Raw genomic sequence first — 17,744 nt, forward strand, 5'->3', positions numbered from 1 at the left:
TCTAATACGCTATATACAAATCTCAGTGAGCAATGCTGACTTCTGGAGATAATAGCCAGCAAGCTCATTAATGCCAGTAACAATACACAGTGCAGCAGAATATTATATTATTGTTTCCTACTGATACAGAGCTTCCTCCAGCAAATGAATGATGCATTGATTTGCTCGTCTAAAGATTAAATTATACAGAATTCCTGCCAATAACACTAAAGTCTCCTTTGAATGCAGAGAAAATTCAACTTTTGTTAGGTACAGMTATAGTATTTTAAAATGTAATTAACCTCAGATAAACTCTCTAAACTGCTCTAGCTATACTTGCAATATGGATCTGAATCTGGGGTATGTCAGTGTAAAAAAATAATTAAAATCATAATTCACAGCTTAGCATCATTTACACTGAGGAAGAAAAATGGGCTGATAGGAGATCAAATACACATGGGAGTGCAACTTCCGTGCATGTATCCTCAAGAAACAGAGCGATGCGCATTAATAGCAAGCYTGAGAACTTTTTACCGTGGGTTATCAGAAAGGTCAAGGGTTTAATGGGCTTTCTAAATAGATTAGATCTGTATTAGATTGAGGAACAGAGATCAATAATGAAATACCTCTTAATTGGCAGAAGAGAAGTGGGGGCTTCTCAGTCCATCTGAAGCTGTTGATATTTGCCAGACAGTGCAAAAACCAGCCAGACTGCTCCGCTCAGCTCTGTGCTACCATATGGCTGTATGACCCTTTTGCACTTGTGCTTTCCTCTCCTGCTGTCCATCCAGTGTGCAAATCTGGACTCTAAGCAGTTGGGGCACAGCTGCCCCAATGCAGGGACAGTGATGGAGCACTGCTCTCAGCCCAGGAACTGAAGATTATCTTCAGCCCAGCACTGAAAATAAAATCCAAAACTAGCCTGGATAGGACAGTCTGAGCCAGAGGAGCAATGCTTACCATCCCAACTGTATTTGTGTGTGTTTGTGTTTGGTAAAGCTCTTAATATATACTAACATGATTTCAGGGGCAGGCAAGACTTTGGCCCTGATAGGAGTCTTGAAAGGACAGTAATACTCACACAGCATCCTTGTTTTTCACACAGATGTCATGGTGCCTTCTTTAGCGTGGGGCTGCCTCTGACCAGGACCACCGCAGCCCATCTCCTTGTCGTCCATACTTTAACAGAGCCTCAGAAATGGTGAGGGCAAGAAAATTCCTTCAGGCATATCAAAAACAAGCAAACTAATCTTCTTCAAACAGAGTTTCATACCTCAAACTTTCTCCGCTCCTGACGGGCCAGATAGGATTGCTGTCAATCCTTGGGAACTTCTAGGGCCAGGCAGAGGGAACAAGTCTTCCCAGAGCCTGAGGCTCCCCTTGCTCTCTTATCTCTCTACAACCCAGGCATAGGAAGTGGTTTGGTGATGGCACAACCCAAAGGAAGAATTGAGATCTCTTTCCCAGAGGCTGAGTCCTCTCTCTCAGAGTCCACTGGCCAAGGCTACTCCAAACACATTTAGACTGGACAGTGTCCTTAACAGACATTGCTGCAAGGAGCAGCAGAATTACATGGCAACGTAATATAACCTCCCTTATCCAGCTTTATGAGCAAGGAGCTGATCCAGTGCTGGGGAGACCTTGGGCTGGGCGCTCAGCYCGTCAAGCTGCTTTGTATTTCAAGGCTTTCTGCCCAGATGTGTTCTGTGAAGCTAATCTTGCTTTGCACCATTGTCATTCAGAGCAGGATTTAACCTTTCAGCTCTGATCATTTCTGGCTTTTTCCTGCTTGCAAAACCCAAATGAAAGCAAAGGCACAGTCCTGAGAGGTCATCACGGCAGAACTTCTACAAGAAAYAAGCATAAGACATATCTCAGACAACTATCTCCCCATGGTCCTGCTGCAAATGAGTTAACAGTCTGTCTTCTGTAAGTGTCTGAACTCTGGATGACAGTACAAAAGGAATTGTTATTTTGTACCTGACCTTGAATTCCAGTCACAATAATGGCAAGATGCACTGTTCCAGTTTTCCTGAGGAATGGGCTAGGCAGTTTCATGTGTAAATAAAACAAATTTCAACATGCAAAATTTACTGATGGAAAAAAAAAAAACTCAAAATCACAGTTAGAAGACAGGGTAATTCTGCTCACCAAGGCAAAAGATATGAAAAGTTCCGGTGTTGTCACCTAAATGGTTATGAGACATCAGTCAAATCCAGAGGTCTCATCCTGCAGAGGACACCTGGCATGTAATAATCAGTCCATGCAGCTAGAACTAGCTAAAACTTGTTTCTTTTTTTAAATGAGAGCTCTGTTATCCTTAACTTCCTTTATTTCCTTACAAATTTCTAAAATTTAAATCAGACTTTGTAAAAAAGTATAGCACTATTGGCTTTTGGTACTCACTGCTTTTTTTCTATTTTTTGTCAAATTTATTTGAGACAATTTTGTCCAAAAATTATATCAAATATAACTGCTGTTCACATTAAAACTAATTATACTTATTAAAATTAAAAAGTTTATTTGTGGCTATTGGTAAAACATTTAAAATATTTTACCTACAGCAACCTTGAAAATCTCTGACATTGTCTTGCATTTGGATAAAGCTGTGTTTCCCCCATCAATACGAAAGAAACACCCTCTAAGTTAGAATTAACTAATATGCTGTCACAGTTTGTAGATCACAGACCTGTTGAGAACAAAATGCCACCGAATTTAAYATATTGAGACATGTACTGTAATTATGAGATACTGTGTTGGCAGAAGTGCCATATATCAAATGAGACATAAAACCGAGGTCTCGGTGATTTTCAGGGACCAATACAAATCCATGGAAAATTTGTGAAGARTAAGGTTAACATCTGTTCTAACAAAGTTTTAACTACTGCAGTTACATTCCTTTTCTACTAAATTATATTCTCAGTCTCCCAAATATGCTCTCTCCATTTCAACTGAATATGATGTTTCTATGTCTTTCCCAGCTTGTTGTATAGAGCTGCCTTATTATTTAAAATGTCTAGCATAGCCTTGCCAAGAGATTATTTCATTTCCAGGAGAGAAAAAATGAGAGCATGAAGCTTGGTAGATCCAGATGTAGACTGGTGAAGCTCTTTGGAACTGAATGGAAAGTATCAGTTGGTGATGGGAGAGCATCTGGCTTGATCATAGGCTTTCAAATTGTCCRCTGAAAAGGCTCCCAGTGCTACGAGCAGTGAGGTCTTCCTCTTTCAAATAATCTTCCTTCTTACAGTATCCCAGTTTTGTCTGAGGAATAGCATTGCTTTGGTGGTCAAAGTACAAACTGAAACAGAGCAGGATGAAGTGTCAGAAGTTTATTAGCTGCCACACAGTTATTCATGATTTTTTGGATTTTTTCATGTTTACATGCAGAAACACTGCTTGCCTTTTGCATGCCATGAACGTGTGCTAAGATGACTGACACATGCTGAGGACTTGGTTCCCAGCTGTTACAATGCTGGTGTTTTGGTGTTTGTGCCACTTCCCAAATCTACCACTGATTTTCCCACTTTAACAGTGTTTGCTATTCAGCTCGTTGAATAGAAATTAACTGTATTAGAATGCAGTAAATACAGTGCTATAAAATGCAACATAAAGAACACTGTGGAAAAAGCTGGGAGGAAAGATAATTCTTTTTATGGAAATGTCTTCAAGTAAACAGTGAAGACTGTAGATAATGGTATGTACTGCATTAAAAAAAAACCTAAAAAGGAGTAAATGACTCAAAATTATAGTCTGCATTAATTATGTGCTTTTCTGAACTGTGGGCAGGCTTTTAAATTTTTTGGTAGACAGGAAATAAAATAATGCAAGTACTGTCACACAGTAAATGAATGTAATTGGTCAGAGAGATAGATGCAAACCTTATGCTTGATATAAGTTACAGTGCTGGTTGAAAAATAAATCTTTAATGTACATTGTAATTTTGTTAAAAATGCCACCGTAGTGAATGCCTTTCAGTTGAACAGACCCCAAAGCAGTAAAAAGTTCAGGGAGAAGTACAATAGGGAAAGAAAATGAGCCATTAAAAATAAATCCAATGCTATTATGTTTTATAGTAAAATAACAGTCAAGAATTAAAATAAACCAATTCTGCTAATGTTATTAGTTATTTTTTAGTTTCTTCTGTTCTTAAGATGTTGGCTCACTGAATTTTCCACAGTAAAATGACCTTTAAAAGAYTGTTTTCCGGTGTTTTAGCAGTGAAGTGCCAGCAATGAAGACACACAATGTTCTTACACCGTGGTGGAGCACRTTTTCCACTATGCACAAGTTAAATCACAGTCCAGTACAACTCTGAGGACTTCGGTAAGTAACAGATAAGGTACTGTCACTGGAAGGGYGTTAAATAGATGTACTCCACCTTGCTTCAGTTGTGGAAAGGAGATGGTAACTCAGCCATCCTCGGTGCGTGGTCCCTGGGATGGCTCTGCCCAGCTCAGCTCTGGGCAGAGCCTAATGTGTTTTCTCTCCTGAGAACAGCAGTACTGGTGGTGTTGCAGGGCTTTTGCAGTTCTCTTGACTACCTGGGTCACAGCACCCTTCTGAAGARAAATTTTGCAAGGATATATAATGACACTGTAATGAAAGCTGGATTGGACTGAAAGTCTGAAGCTTGTGGTAACGTACTGGTGGCATCCACTGGCTCTGCAAGAAAGGCTCTTTTCACTCAGTAACCTGCAGAAATGTCTTTCAGTGGGAGAAATTTTAACAGTTCAACCTGTAGTCTCCAATTTACATATAGAAAGAGAAGAAATCACACRCACAMAAAAAAATACCTGCGTCATTATGGATTACAGGAAAATAACAGAATTAAACTAAGKCTGCTGATGTTAGTAATTATTTTTTTAAAGCTTCTCCTTTTTATYGGAGAATAATGCTGAATTTTCAGCAGTATGCCCTCATGGCCAAAGAAGAAACAAGCATATGGCACACGGCTCTCTTGTCATCTTTCCATTCTATGAGATAATGGCAGTCTGAGGTATCTCCAACAAAGGGTATACTCACAGACATAAACACAGAAAACTGAAAATATGATGGAGAGTTACTCAAGTGATTATGCATATAACCAGCTCAAATCTAGAACGCCAGCGCTCAGTCACTAATGAGACTAGTCAAACCAGAGCTATCTCCATTAAAGCCAGACAAATGTCTCTGCAGCGACCCACTCTTCCTGCCGTGGGCTCTGTAAGGGTTTATTAGCACAGAACCTGAGCTGACTCTGCATTTGTGCCTTAAAGTCCTGCCAGATTTTTTAACTCTGGCTCAAAGTCAGACCTACATACTCTCATTTCTGAGCTCACAGTGCAGACMTGCTAGGATTATTTTGCCGGCACCTTGTTTGGGTCTGACGGGATTTGTCCACCTAGGAGCTGCAAATCAGATTACTTTAATTTGGTGTATGCCAAGCCCTGCTTGGGAGCAATTGAGGTGTATCCATGCAGAGCAGTGCATGGAACTAAGATGGTTCTTGATGGAGCTAGCTCAGTTACCTGTACAGGTAACCTGGATAAACCACCCACAGATGTATTCAGACCTGAATGTCTTACTGCTGTAGCAAAATAGGATATTTTYGCATAACCTTTATCATCTTCTTAATAGCATTACCATTTTTAGAGCTGCTATGAATGTAGATGAGGAAAAGAAGTATTTTTATGATGCACACTAATTTATATCCCTAAAACTCACTATAAGTCCAACTCAGCACCCACTGAATTCCATCAGTTTCATTAGGTTTCCAAGCTCTGTTGTTGCCATATTAAGTTTTTTCTATGAACTTACACAGTCTGAAGCTATTATGAACATTACTGTATGTTCACAGCTCAAATTAATACTGGAAACCTGAATGATACCATTGGAGGTAAAGTTATATTTCATYCACCCTCATCTTGCCCCTGTTCTTTACTCATTGTTCCAAAACTCTTTATTGCTACAAGTTTGATCATTGAAAGTTATGGCTAATCAGTACTCCTTAACTTGACCTGGATGCTGTTTAACTGTGTATCTCCTCCCATGACAACTCCAAAGTTTTCTTTGYATGGACAGAGAAAAAGGTTTCCATTCTCCTGCTCTACAGAGGTGTCYGGCGCTTCCTTGCTGGGTTTGACCCCAAATATGGAGTGAGATTTCATTTGTAAGAGCAGCCTTGAGTGTTCTTAAAGCCTCTTTGAAAGCAYTCAGCTTTGCCTCACACTGAAGCTTTGCACATGTTCATCAATCCAGAACAGTTTGCARGACTAGGATACCAAAAAAAGTCTTGCAGGTTCTCAGGGTGAATTTATCAATGTTTRTAAGTACCTGAAGGGAGAGTGTCARGGGGATGGGGCTAAACTTTTCAGTTGTCCCATGTGACAGGACTAGAGGCAATGGGCAAAAATTGAACCACAGGAAGTTCTGCCTGAATATGAGGAGGAATTTCTTCACCGTGAGAGTGACAGAGCACTGGAACCAGTTGCCCAGAGAGGTTGTGGAGTCTCCTTCTCTGAGATAGTCAAAATCCACCTGGATGCAACCCTGTCTAACATGCTCTAGGCAACCCTCCTTGAGCAGGGGGGTTGGACTAGTTGATCTCCAGAGGTCCCTTCCAACCTTACTGATTCTATGATTCAATGATTCTAAAGACTGTTGTCTGCTGACATTATTCTTTAAATGAGGGATRGCATTTTAAAAAAGTGCAGAGTCTCTTAATTTCTACTCCCTTCTAAGTGGCAGGCATGGAGGAGCGGTGCCACACTCTACAAGAGATGCAGGCAGATCTGGCTGGGGCCAGGCAGCACTTCAGTGGAATGACTAGTACATTTGTAGAGTCTGACACAGCTTTGGTTCCTGAGCTTGGCTTTATTTAACAGATGTCTCTTATGGAGCAGAAGGTACAAGTGGGGAAAAATGTTGCAGACTTCCATCAAGCAACATTTTATTCCTCCAAATTAATGAACAAAAGCATTGCAGCTAAGTAAGTATTGTGAAAGACCTTAGATACCCAAGACAGTACTGGAGACAGTCATAGACTGATACTACTTATGAACAGCAAAATATTCTTCCAGCAAAAAGCAGGGAGCAAATGTAAAATAGGATTTGTAATGACAGCTTTGGCTTTTTACTTTTTATATATATATATATTTTTTCTTCATAACTCAACCCTTGCTTTGCTATTTTCAGGCTGAAGGCATTCCTGCAAATTGCAGTCCTTATCACCACTCAGTGCTCTCTTCTGTTGGCTTCAACCATGGTTTATAGGTGCTTCCTAAATACACAACTCGTGTTTCTAGTATCATAAAGAACAGGCTGACAGGGCTATCAGGAGGTCCATCTCCTGTCCATACTTTTCCTCAGATCAGGATCAGCTATCCACAGATGCTCCCATCCAAGGATGACTGGTCTAACCTGTTTTTAAAAATATCCAGTACTAGCRATTTAACAGTATTCCCATGTGGCTTGTTCCACTGCTTCACAGACCACTTCCTAATAACATCTAACTTCTTTGAAAGTCTCTTTCCCCTAGTTTGCTTCTGGAGTGTGGTGTTAAGACTTCTAAGATGCTGAGACTGATTCCTGCCTTCATGGTTTCCTGTAGGGTCACATTAGGCTTCTGGCCTTTCACCTTACATGTCTACGAGAATCCCACTCTACACGTCTATGTGACACGTGTAGGTGTTTTGCTCAGGTCTACGTATTCCTTTCAAGGGTGAGGAATATAGAAGTAAGTGCCTTTASGACTATAACCTAAGCCTCCTGACACAGTTTTTGCCCTCTCTTTCTTTAACTATCTGSATTGTTGATAATGTAATAGTCTGGGACAGAGATCATCTTGTATTGTGCACTTCTGCGGTTTTACAAGGAAATAGAAAAAAATCTGTATGCAAAAGAAGAATTTCTATTTGCTTTGTACTGCTTCAGTAATGATCAGACCTGAAACCTTTCAAAGAGCAGACATTGATTTCCAGAGTGTTATACTAAAGCTGAAGAACAGAGAGGGACAGAGGGACACAATCTGATTATCTTGAGTCTTACCTCATCTACCAGTCTGGGCAACATCTACAGTAAAAACAGCCATGGGTTGAGTAGAAGTGATTGGAGAAACAAGGAGTTACCCAAAGTTTCACTTACAATTAATGACCTTTTGCACCCCCTTGGGCTGCTATAGCCTCCTAACTGGTTGTTAATCCCCCCCCCCAAAGCTTAATTACTTCTGTGTAGCTCCAAAACACTGGACTATCTGATTAAAACATGCATGTCAATTACTGAATAAATTGAATTCTCAGCACTAGCAATTACAAACAAATAATTCCTTGTGATTACAGTGGGATTTGTGTGTGTGTGTGTGTGTGTGTGTGTGTGTGTGTGTGTGTTTAAATACACTGTATTAAAATTTCTCATTCAGTCACTATGGCTGGCTACTTAAAATCCATAAAAACAAAATACCAGGTAGATTATTTGACACACAACTCCAGTTACCACAACAGGGCTCAAACATAAGCAGTAACTTCTTTCCATAACTCTATGGACTAGAAATGCACTAAAGCAGAGAAAGACCCTTGAAAAATAAGATTTTCAGAAAATCACGATTGCCAGAGTTGGAGATTTATAAAGAGAGAAAAATCATATTCCAGTCCTTTGTCTTAACATGAGTTATAAAATTTTGGTGCTARTAATTTTCATGTGTTTTAGCAGTCTGTTGTAGTTTAGTAACTGTAGCTCCCTAAGGAATTCTGCAGTGTTGTAAATAAATATTATTACAAGCAGAAGAAAGCAAACACCATTTACAGTTCTTTTTCATAACAACTTTCGATTTTGTATTCAAGGAGTATTCTCTCTTGATAAAATACTCATTTCTAAACTGGCTACTACACGCAAGTTAATAGAAACAGGAAAGAACCAGTAAGCTGAACAGCAGAAAATGCCTTGACATGTCATGAAAATTGCCACTATTTTACAGAAAATAAAATCATATTAAACTCATTGTCAGTTATGTGAATTATCCCCAAACATACTTTTAGATTAATAATCTAGAAAAATACTTTTAAAAGYCTCTAAGAAGTTCTTGCTCATACTAAATAGGTCTGGTTTAGAAGCATGTGCTGGAATTTAAGTGGTTTTGTAGGAATATTTCTGAAATGAAAAGTACAAATCAGAGAAGCAATCATTCAAGTAAGTGCATGCTGGGATTTCTTAGCTCAAGAGGACATACAGAACAAGAGCCTGAGTCTACATCTGCATAAACACCACCTCTGAGCCCTGCTTGCTCACAGCAGGACTTAACCAGCAAACGACATAAATACTTGTTTGCCTTTCAAAATGTATTAACAATTTTATTGGAAACTTCACTGAGAAGTTTTTTAATGTTCTATCCATTTCTACCTGTAGTCTGTAAAGTTRTTTTGGTTTTAATTCACTTTGCAGATGATGCTTATGTGAAAAGAGACTGGCTTCTGCATAAAGATGAAGCAGGAATTTGGCCATCAGTGTCAGTGGAACCACAATTTCCCAGAAGGAGCCTAATCACTTATTAGATGTAAGTACCGAAATTGACTTAAGCTTTTAATTATTTCATGTTCCTGCAATCTGAAAAGCTGTTTTGAATATTTGAGTTATGCCCYTCATGTGCAAAGCCACTTGTGATAAATGTGTTTCCAACGCAGAATTTTACAACCTAGTGGCTGCCAGGATCCTGGGAAAAAACACTTGGTTGTATATTCATTTATTTTTACATTATATCATAAGTGCAGTCTAACACTTGCCAGACTGCTTGATAAATAAGAATAGCCCACATTAGTATGTCCTTTGTGAAGACAGGATGTCCAGTTCAGCCACATCTTTTTTTAAATACATCTATTTTAAGATACCTCTCACAGTCCCATATACATAAGGAAAAAGAACAGGAAAAAAACAGATTAAAAATATCTGATGTGTCCAAGCTTCATTTGATGAAAGGTGTTTTAAAGAATTTAGCMTCTTAAAGAATCTCCTCCTCCTTTAACTTTTTGCATGAATTTGAGATGGTAACAACAGTTTATATCTCTAACGCTGTTGATATGGAACACATTCATTTGAACTTTGGAACATGCTATGTTGAACAGAGGCCTAAATCTACAGCAATGAATTTAAAAAACAAGTAGTCAGCAAAAGGCAGTGTCTATAAGAATCTTACAGTCAATACTGGTACTACTGTGCTGTTATAAATTAGGCTTTATACCTTTCAGACAGGAAGTGGACCAAGTTCAGCACTTATTTTCATCCCACTGAAGCAGGCARAGCTCAATCAGGTATGATTTTTTACTGTTTTGTTGAACACCTGGCTAAGGTGTGTGTAGAATATCCTGAAATTAGGAAATCAGGGTTAATTTGGTAATTCCAATGATAAACCAGGAATGACAGAAGGCAGGTGAAAAAGACAGCACAAATAGATAGTGAACAGTGGAAAAATTGTGGCATGGCCACCATAAAATCAATAATTAAAGCACTTACAAAAATATAGCCAGAGTTTCAAAGAAAAGCATAGTCCTAAACATAGTGATAAGAACTCTACTGCCAATTTAGCAAAGCAGCTGCCTCACTTTAATCTCCTGAGGAATGGTTAGCACACTGTACTGTAAGTTAGCAGAGGTGTAATTTATCAGCTTACTGTCTTYGGTTCTAAGTCAGGAGGAGGTACAAAATATTCAAACCCAACATGTGCACCTGCATTCAGATCTCTGTATTAGCAAGCAGCAATACAGTATTTCCAAAAGACCAGCATAATGGTTTAATAACATATCTAAACTTCTCACCTATAAAAAGATGACATTTTTAGTTGCTTATAAAGATGCGGTGTTTCTGTTAGTTCACATTAATACCCAAAGAATTTGCTGCAGTTCTCAGCAAATGCATCCACAGAACATGATCATCTGTTAGTTTATCAGTTAATAAATGTCTAATGATAATTTAAGCCTATACAACACACACACCTTTAAATAACATACAGAAAGCAGTACATTAAAATGTATTTAATGTGGAATCAGTATTATCATAAAAATCTCAGTTCAGTGTATATGTGGGATACTTCCATTTTCATTTTACTTAATAGTTTTGTTAATTCTGTTTTCATCTTTATTTTTCTACTCTTGAGCCTTGATTTGAACCTATTTCTCTATAAAGCTTTGGAATTTGCACATTTGCACAGGAAGAACTGCAGTGCAGAAGGCCTATGCTATGGATGCCCAGGTATTGTGTATTGCTATCTCATTCTGCCCTCCTTACATAGTCTCTAAATACCTGTTTTAGGGTGTATAGTGGTTCAGATTTTTCTCAAATCGCCATACTAAAAAAATGTACATAAGTTTGAAGAAAAGCATCCTGCTGCCCTTCTGACTTCTCACACTGTGTCAACAATGTAGAATCATAAAGCACATTTTTATAAGCATTAGAAAAGTTTAGTTCATATTTAGCTGTGTTTGGCTGAAGAAGAATATGAATATTTGAACAAYGTAAGATGTTTTATAATGTAACTGAATAGGGAATTTGATCAAATACAGTGAGAATTTATTACCTCTTAAATGTTTTATTGGTGTAAAGKTAAGTAAAATTCTGATCTGACAATTCACCTTTTAAGCTCTATGGGTTGCAAGGATAAAGCCATTCCCCTGTACAGATTTCTGTATTGCTACAATACAGTTCCTTAACTAGCAAATTTACAAAAACTGGCTCTATTTAGTGAATTCTTATGATAGTGGCACTCAGAAGATGGAACCTCTGGAATATACTGCATCAGTACATGGATCTGTGCAACTCCTGCTCTGGTTCTGTTGTGTTTGAAATGAGAAAGGAAAAAAAAAATAAAATAAAAGCCTCACCTAATCCTCTCAGATAGCCACTACCAGCTGGYGGTTCTATTTGAAAGGAAGATTATCAAGGCTGAGGACACTTGATAGTCCAATGGTCTTCTGCCAAGAGATAAATGACAGAAATACAAAATAAATGATAAAAGAACCCAAGCTACAAGTTAAAGAGAAACATACATGGAACAGAACAGGTGAATGTCAAATAGAAATTACAAAAATGGAGATGAAGTTTGTAGGCTGAGAGAACTTTTCTCATTTGTGATGGCTCCTAAACATGGCAGTATATAGGAAATAAAAACAGCTTACAACATAGCCATTGACTCCAAACTGAATAGACTCCAATTTAGGTGTTCTTGTTATCTTCATCTTTGCCTATAATTTTGTTTCCTCTGAAACTGGAGAAGCCAATTTATCTTKTAGGATGTCATCCAATCCATTTATTCATACCAGCTGCAGCCTTATGTGCTGCCATAGATCAGCTGGCTGGAATATCGTTCAAGTCCCATCATTATTTTTCATTGGGGGATCAGGTTGAATTATAGCAATTATAGTCACTTGGTYCCATGCATAAAGGAAATCCTCTGCTGAAATTGCAAGCAAAGTTATTCAAAATGTGTTTCTCTACCGCTTCATTTGCATGGAGACAGTTTCAGTGATCCTGCCACAATGTGGTTTCAGACTGGGATGCAGACACTTTTTTTCTTCTCAATAATCAGAATCTAGCAACCCAGCTGTTATGTTACTTTCGTTTTGTTTGTTTCTTTGTTTTTAACTTTAAACCTAGTCACAGAAATTTGAAAGCTTAGCCCACAAATACACTACCAGCATTTTAAAGAATACATCAAGAGGTAAAAGTAGTAACAGAAAGGTTATGACTTAATGGAAACAAAATTTCACAATAAGTTAAGCTAAATTCAGAAAAACTGAAATAAATTGTCCTCAACAAAGTATTTAAGCTCATGAGATCTAGGTTTATTTATATGTATAAACATGTTWTTGAGTCATGGATTATCAGAAAAGACTGCAGAATAATAGTAGAGAGAGTGAATAACTGCATGAGGCTGTACTTAGCTGGAGCTGTTACTGTAGCACTGTCACMCAAATGGGAGGAAAATAAGGATGCTCCAATTTGTCCCCTTCAGCAGAGGAGGGTCATGGTCTTTGCCAGCTGTACCTAGCATGATACTTGCAACCACTATAATGAACAGAGAATACAGAGGCAGCTTTGTTAAAAGGATGCGATGATGCCATCTTTAAGGTGAACATAGCCACTATTTAATACAACAGCTTGCACTTGCCTCAGAAATCAAAGGCATTGATCACTGCAACCAGATGTCAATGGCTAGYGGTAAGGAAAAACTTCTCTCTAATGCAGAGGATGGGAAGGGGCTTAAGACCTCAGGACCATATTGTGTTCAGAGATCAGACAAATACCTCACTCTTCAAACATCACAAAGTTAGTCAAGATCCAGTAAATGGGAGTCAGGCTAGTTCCTATCAATCTAATTTTGTCTAYGTTGCTTAGTTACCATTAAAGCTGCTGTTTCAAGTCAAAATCTTGCTACCTGCCCTTCAGGCAGGGAGGCTATGCTTATCTATGTAATACTAACCCCAGCTGAGCAGAACTCTGCCTCCTTAATATTAAGCATGTGATTGAGTTCATCAGCCTCAAAGACAAGAAAAGGTAAATGAATTCTTCAAGCTAGATGTATATATTATATTCTTTCCTGGATTTTAGCCAAGCCCATACTTGAGAGGTTGCATAAAGAAATAAAGGTTTACTCTAAACCTGGAGATATAATTATTCTGTTAGTAACTGCTTTAAACAATATTAGCTTTACTASAACTGAGTATACCACTGATGGTTTGATTTCAGATGTATTTGGAAATAGTTCACTATATGTGTTAACAAATGGAGTAGAGAAACAACACAGGCTCAAAAATCTYTTTAAGAAGGTGCATGACTCACACAGCTTCAGCACTGCAAGTAAATAAAAGGTCTAAGACCAAGCTTTGAGCCTTGAAAAGGAGCTGCCTTGCTCAGCCTAGGGAGCAAGCACTGCTTGTTTAATTACARCACCCCAGAGGCATAGTGCAGTTCTGGGAATCCTGCCTTGCAGGAGGGGGTTAACAACTCACTCAGCAGCAGACTTTGAAGAACTGTCCTCTTAGGAAAACACTGCAGCTACTCAAGTTAGTGCTAGATATCACTGTTTATTTTGGAAGYGGACTCTCCCAGCATGCTCAGTAAGCTTCAATGAGAGAGGACRCTTCAGCGCAATGACTGCTCTTCCCAACAGGCTCCTTTTAGGCACTGTAGACTTCTATCACTCTTCCATTTAAAAACAACCAAGATGCTTAGGAAAATTAGTTAGACAACATGTGTTAGAAGCAAGTTCTTAAATAGTCCTTAAGAAGGCCTACTGGGGGTCATCAAAAGGGACCAAGCTCTTAACCAGAGAAATACCTCCTCCAAGAGCAGCTATGATGGTGGTCAGGATGTCTGCAACTCAGTCGCAGAGCTCTCTGCAACTTTGGTCAGAGGCTGGTTGGAGGTGGAAGACAGACAGCCCTGAGATTATACAGGTTTAGGAACATAAGCGGCAGAATCAAAGGGACCCCTGCTGTGTCTTTCTGTATTTCCCCAAGGCCTCTCTTGTGTATCCTGGAAACTGAAATGTTTAATTTGAAGGCTTCTAAACCAGGCTTTTGTGTTATTCTCCTAAGAATTTGAACTAAGGGTGTTAGCTAATAGGAAAGCCACTTTTTTCTTTTCTTATTTAATAATAGGAAAGCAACTGCTGATACCATAAGGGTTTTTACCATAAGTTTTTTTTTTTTTTTAAACGTGTGCAACTGCATGGGTTTCTTTGTTATTATGTGTGCCGAAATGTTGGTATAAGTTTTAAAAAATAAAATAGTATTTTATTAACATGCAATAATCTGTCCTGTTAAATATCACTGATGAATTGGCTCTTCAGGGAATGAGTCATCAAATTGACCTTTAACACTCTTTGCGATCACCAAAAGCTTCATGCCAAATAATTAGCAAATAAAAGAGCGGAGAATGCAGTGCCAATGGGTAATAAGATATTTACACTATTAAAAATAAAGCTTGCTCCCTTAATACATTACAAAGCTGTTGGATTTCATAGGGTGAACCAGAAGAGAAGAAAAAAATATTCATAAAATTATTTTACAAAGAAAAAAGAAAGTATTCTATAAAGAAATTAGAAATGTTATTAAGAATCAGTTTGTCTGCATTGCAAAKTTTGCCTAAAATAGTCCCTTGGGAATATCTATAAATGGATAAATAGCTGAGCCCTGCAGTTCCTGAAACATTACTTAAATTTTCTAGGACTGGAAATATGAGCTAGGCTTCTAATGTTCTGCTTTCAGTGCTGGTATTTGTCTAGAAGAAAACAACGATGCCATATACAATCCTAGGAAYCAGTTTTAAAGTAAAAGAATATGGCACTGGAATAATAATACAAGAAGGACAGTTTCAAACTGGAGCTTTGATGGAGCTGCTTGTTTGGTTCTGGAGAGGTTTATGTCATTCCAGGAAGCTCAAGAGAAAACAGGCTAGGTAAAGCTGATTTAAGAAGAAGGAACAGAAAGTGAGTTGCAAGAGCTAATTAGGTGCAAGAAAACAGACACGACAGATATTTTCTTCTTTAGGAAGGAACCTTTTGGACAGTCCAAAAAATCCATTCCAAATCCACATCAAAGGTAATCCAGAGAAGGCAAAACTCCAGCCACAAGAGGTTGSAGTGCAGTAAGAAATTTCCCGTTGTCTTGAGTCAGACACCTAGTGCAACATTCCACTCCTGCCTGCGTCTGCAGACTTCCTGGACTGCATCTGAAAAGCCCACCCAGAGACACTTCTCCTATGCAGGCAAGATAACGGTGATCTCTAGCCTTGGGGAGCTCCTGCAGGCTCAGAGGCACAGTCTGGCAGAACCCCACAGCCACTTGATTTCATGCAAAATTGACCATCAGACCATGATTTGCTGCCCACTTCAGTGCACATCAGAGATACATACAGGTAAGACGACAGCAGTTTTCTTTGTGTTTGTTCCTCATAAAACCACCAATCTGACATTACCATTTGGGTAATGTTCCAGTTCAATTCATTTCCATTCAACTGTCTGTTTTTGTCACTGGGTGAAACTCTCTCATTACAGTGCTGTTTAACTCTTCAGGTATTTCCAACAGATAAGGTTGTTCAGATATAAAATGTGCACTGTATTTCAGACTTAAGACCAACTAAAGTTATGTTTTGCACTGTGGATGTTTTACATTGATATTACTGAATTGAATTAAGACAGTTGAACCAGAATGCCAGGCTTTTTCCTGTAACAGTTTCACCCAAACTAGCACATGGCAACAAAACTACGTATCTCCGCGAGGAAGAACACCACCACTCTCCGCAAACCCTAACGCTGCTCTTTCTCATCACTGTCTTTTCTACTCTGATTCTGAGAACAGGCTTGAAGTTAAGTGTCTGTTCTGACTCCTGCAGCCAATTTTCCCTGGGGATTCTCCAGCCATTGGTAAAGTATTGATTACTTYAGCATAACATTTGAAATGCCAGACATGCATTATGAAGAAGGAGATGCTGAAATCAGCTTGGACACAAAGAGGGGAAGATCAAGTCATCCTGACAGGAGGAAGCTGTAAGAAGTTGGTTTACCCTATACTAGACCATAATCCTGCAAATTGCTGCACACTCCAGCCAGGCTGAAAGCCCATGCAGTTTCCATTTCCYTGGGACAGCACGGACGACACTCAGCACTTCATGACAACGCTGGGCACTCAGCAGAGCTGATCAGCTGACTGAATGGAGAAATTTGTTGCAAGGTATTTGTTTCACTGGGGTCAATAGTGTCAGCTACTCCTGACACACTTGTGTTACCACTTGCAAAAGTTACAAAAGTATTGATCATTCCAGAAGTGGATGTGGCAGGGTTTCACTAAAGGAGAGGCAGTAGCTCACTAGCCACAGGACACTGGGAGATGAGAATCAGGCTTTCGTTCCTCACAGATGAGGGTATTCAACTGAAGTTACATTTCTGCTCCCTCTTTACACCCACATATTTCTGCCTCCGTCCAAAGCTTTTCAGATGTGCATTTATGTGCAGCAAAAAAAAAAAAAAAAAAAAAAAAAAAGTCTTTGCACCTCAGATTTAAGACATTATTAATGGATTTGTAACTGTTAACAGAACGATTTCAAACAAATTTGTTTCCGCAGGTTTTAAAGATTCCCAGCACGCAAGTGTCTTTTCCATGCATTTCACACACATATGGTGAGRCCAGAGTAGCACAGGCTCTCACGGGTCGAGGAGAATGAGCTAAAGCAGTATTTTCCCGTATGCTAATGATATGCCACAGTGACCAGTATAGAAATGAAATTTATTTTCCTTTCCTGCAATTGGGATGGACAAAACCAAAATCTGACTGCAACCCAGGAATAAAAGAGGCATAAGAGACCATGATCCTACATGGTGCACAGGTTAATAGATAACCATGATTTATGTTTCTGTGCCTTAGCTTCCTATGTTAACTTCCCTGGAGATTCTGCTCTCTCCCACTACTTAGAGACCAGTACCGATGTTCACATAATATCCTGCTTATAATATAGTCAGTTGTTTCTGCTGTCAATTTTCAAATGACATATYGGCATACGTATTAGTGCTACTGTCTGTACTTGACAACACAAGGAGCTCTCTGAAAAGCARGGAAACAGGAAAGTTACAGAAAGAAAGCTGGAGAGAAAAGTTAGTTACAGCTTACAATGGGCAAATCATCATGGTGTCCACAACCTTAATCATGGTGATCTACTTGCAGATGATGTAGTCAGAAAGAAYAGACACCACAGGCATCCTGGGATAGCATTCAAGAACATATAAAACGTGATATGAAAACATC

At 38.8% G+C, this 17,744-nt stretch overlaps 1 protein-coding gene across 1 annotated transcript in view; it reads right to left on the bottom strand.

Moving 5' to 3' along the window:
• Window positions 1–17,744, bottom strand: part of LOC146598920 (uncharacterized) — an 88,455-nt gene that overhangs the window by 6,549 nt on the left and 64,162 nt on the right. The window contains exons 6-8 of the mRNA XM_085299547.1: window positions 11,826–11,915; window positions 10,190–10,313; window positions 1,061–3,280 (exon numbers count right to left, since the gene is read on the bottom strand). Coding sequence (XP_085155673.1) covers window positions 11,881–11,915 — 35 coding nt within the window. The 3' untranslated portion in view covers window positions 1,061–3,280; window positions 10,190–10,313; window positions 11,826–11,880. The remainder of the gene's footprint in view (window positions 1–1,060; window positions 3,281–10,189; window positions 10,314–11,825; window positions 11,916–17,744) is intronic.

Source organism: Rhea americana, unplaced genomic scaffold (genome assembly GCF_003343005.1).
Source record: "Rhea americana isolate MKP2758 unplaced genomic scaffold, rheAme1 scaffold_15, whole genome shotgun sequence".
Lineage (NCBI taxonomy): Eukaryota > Metazoa > Chordata > Aves > Rheiformes > Rheidae > Rhea > Rhea americana.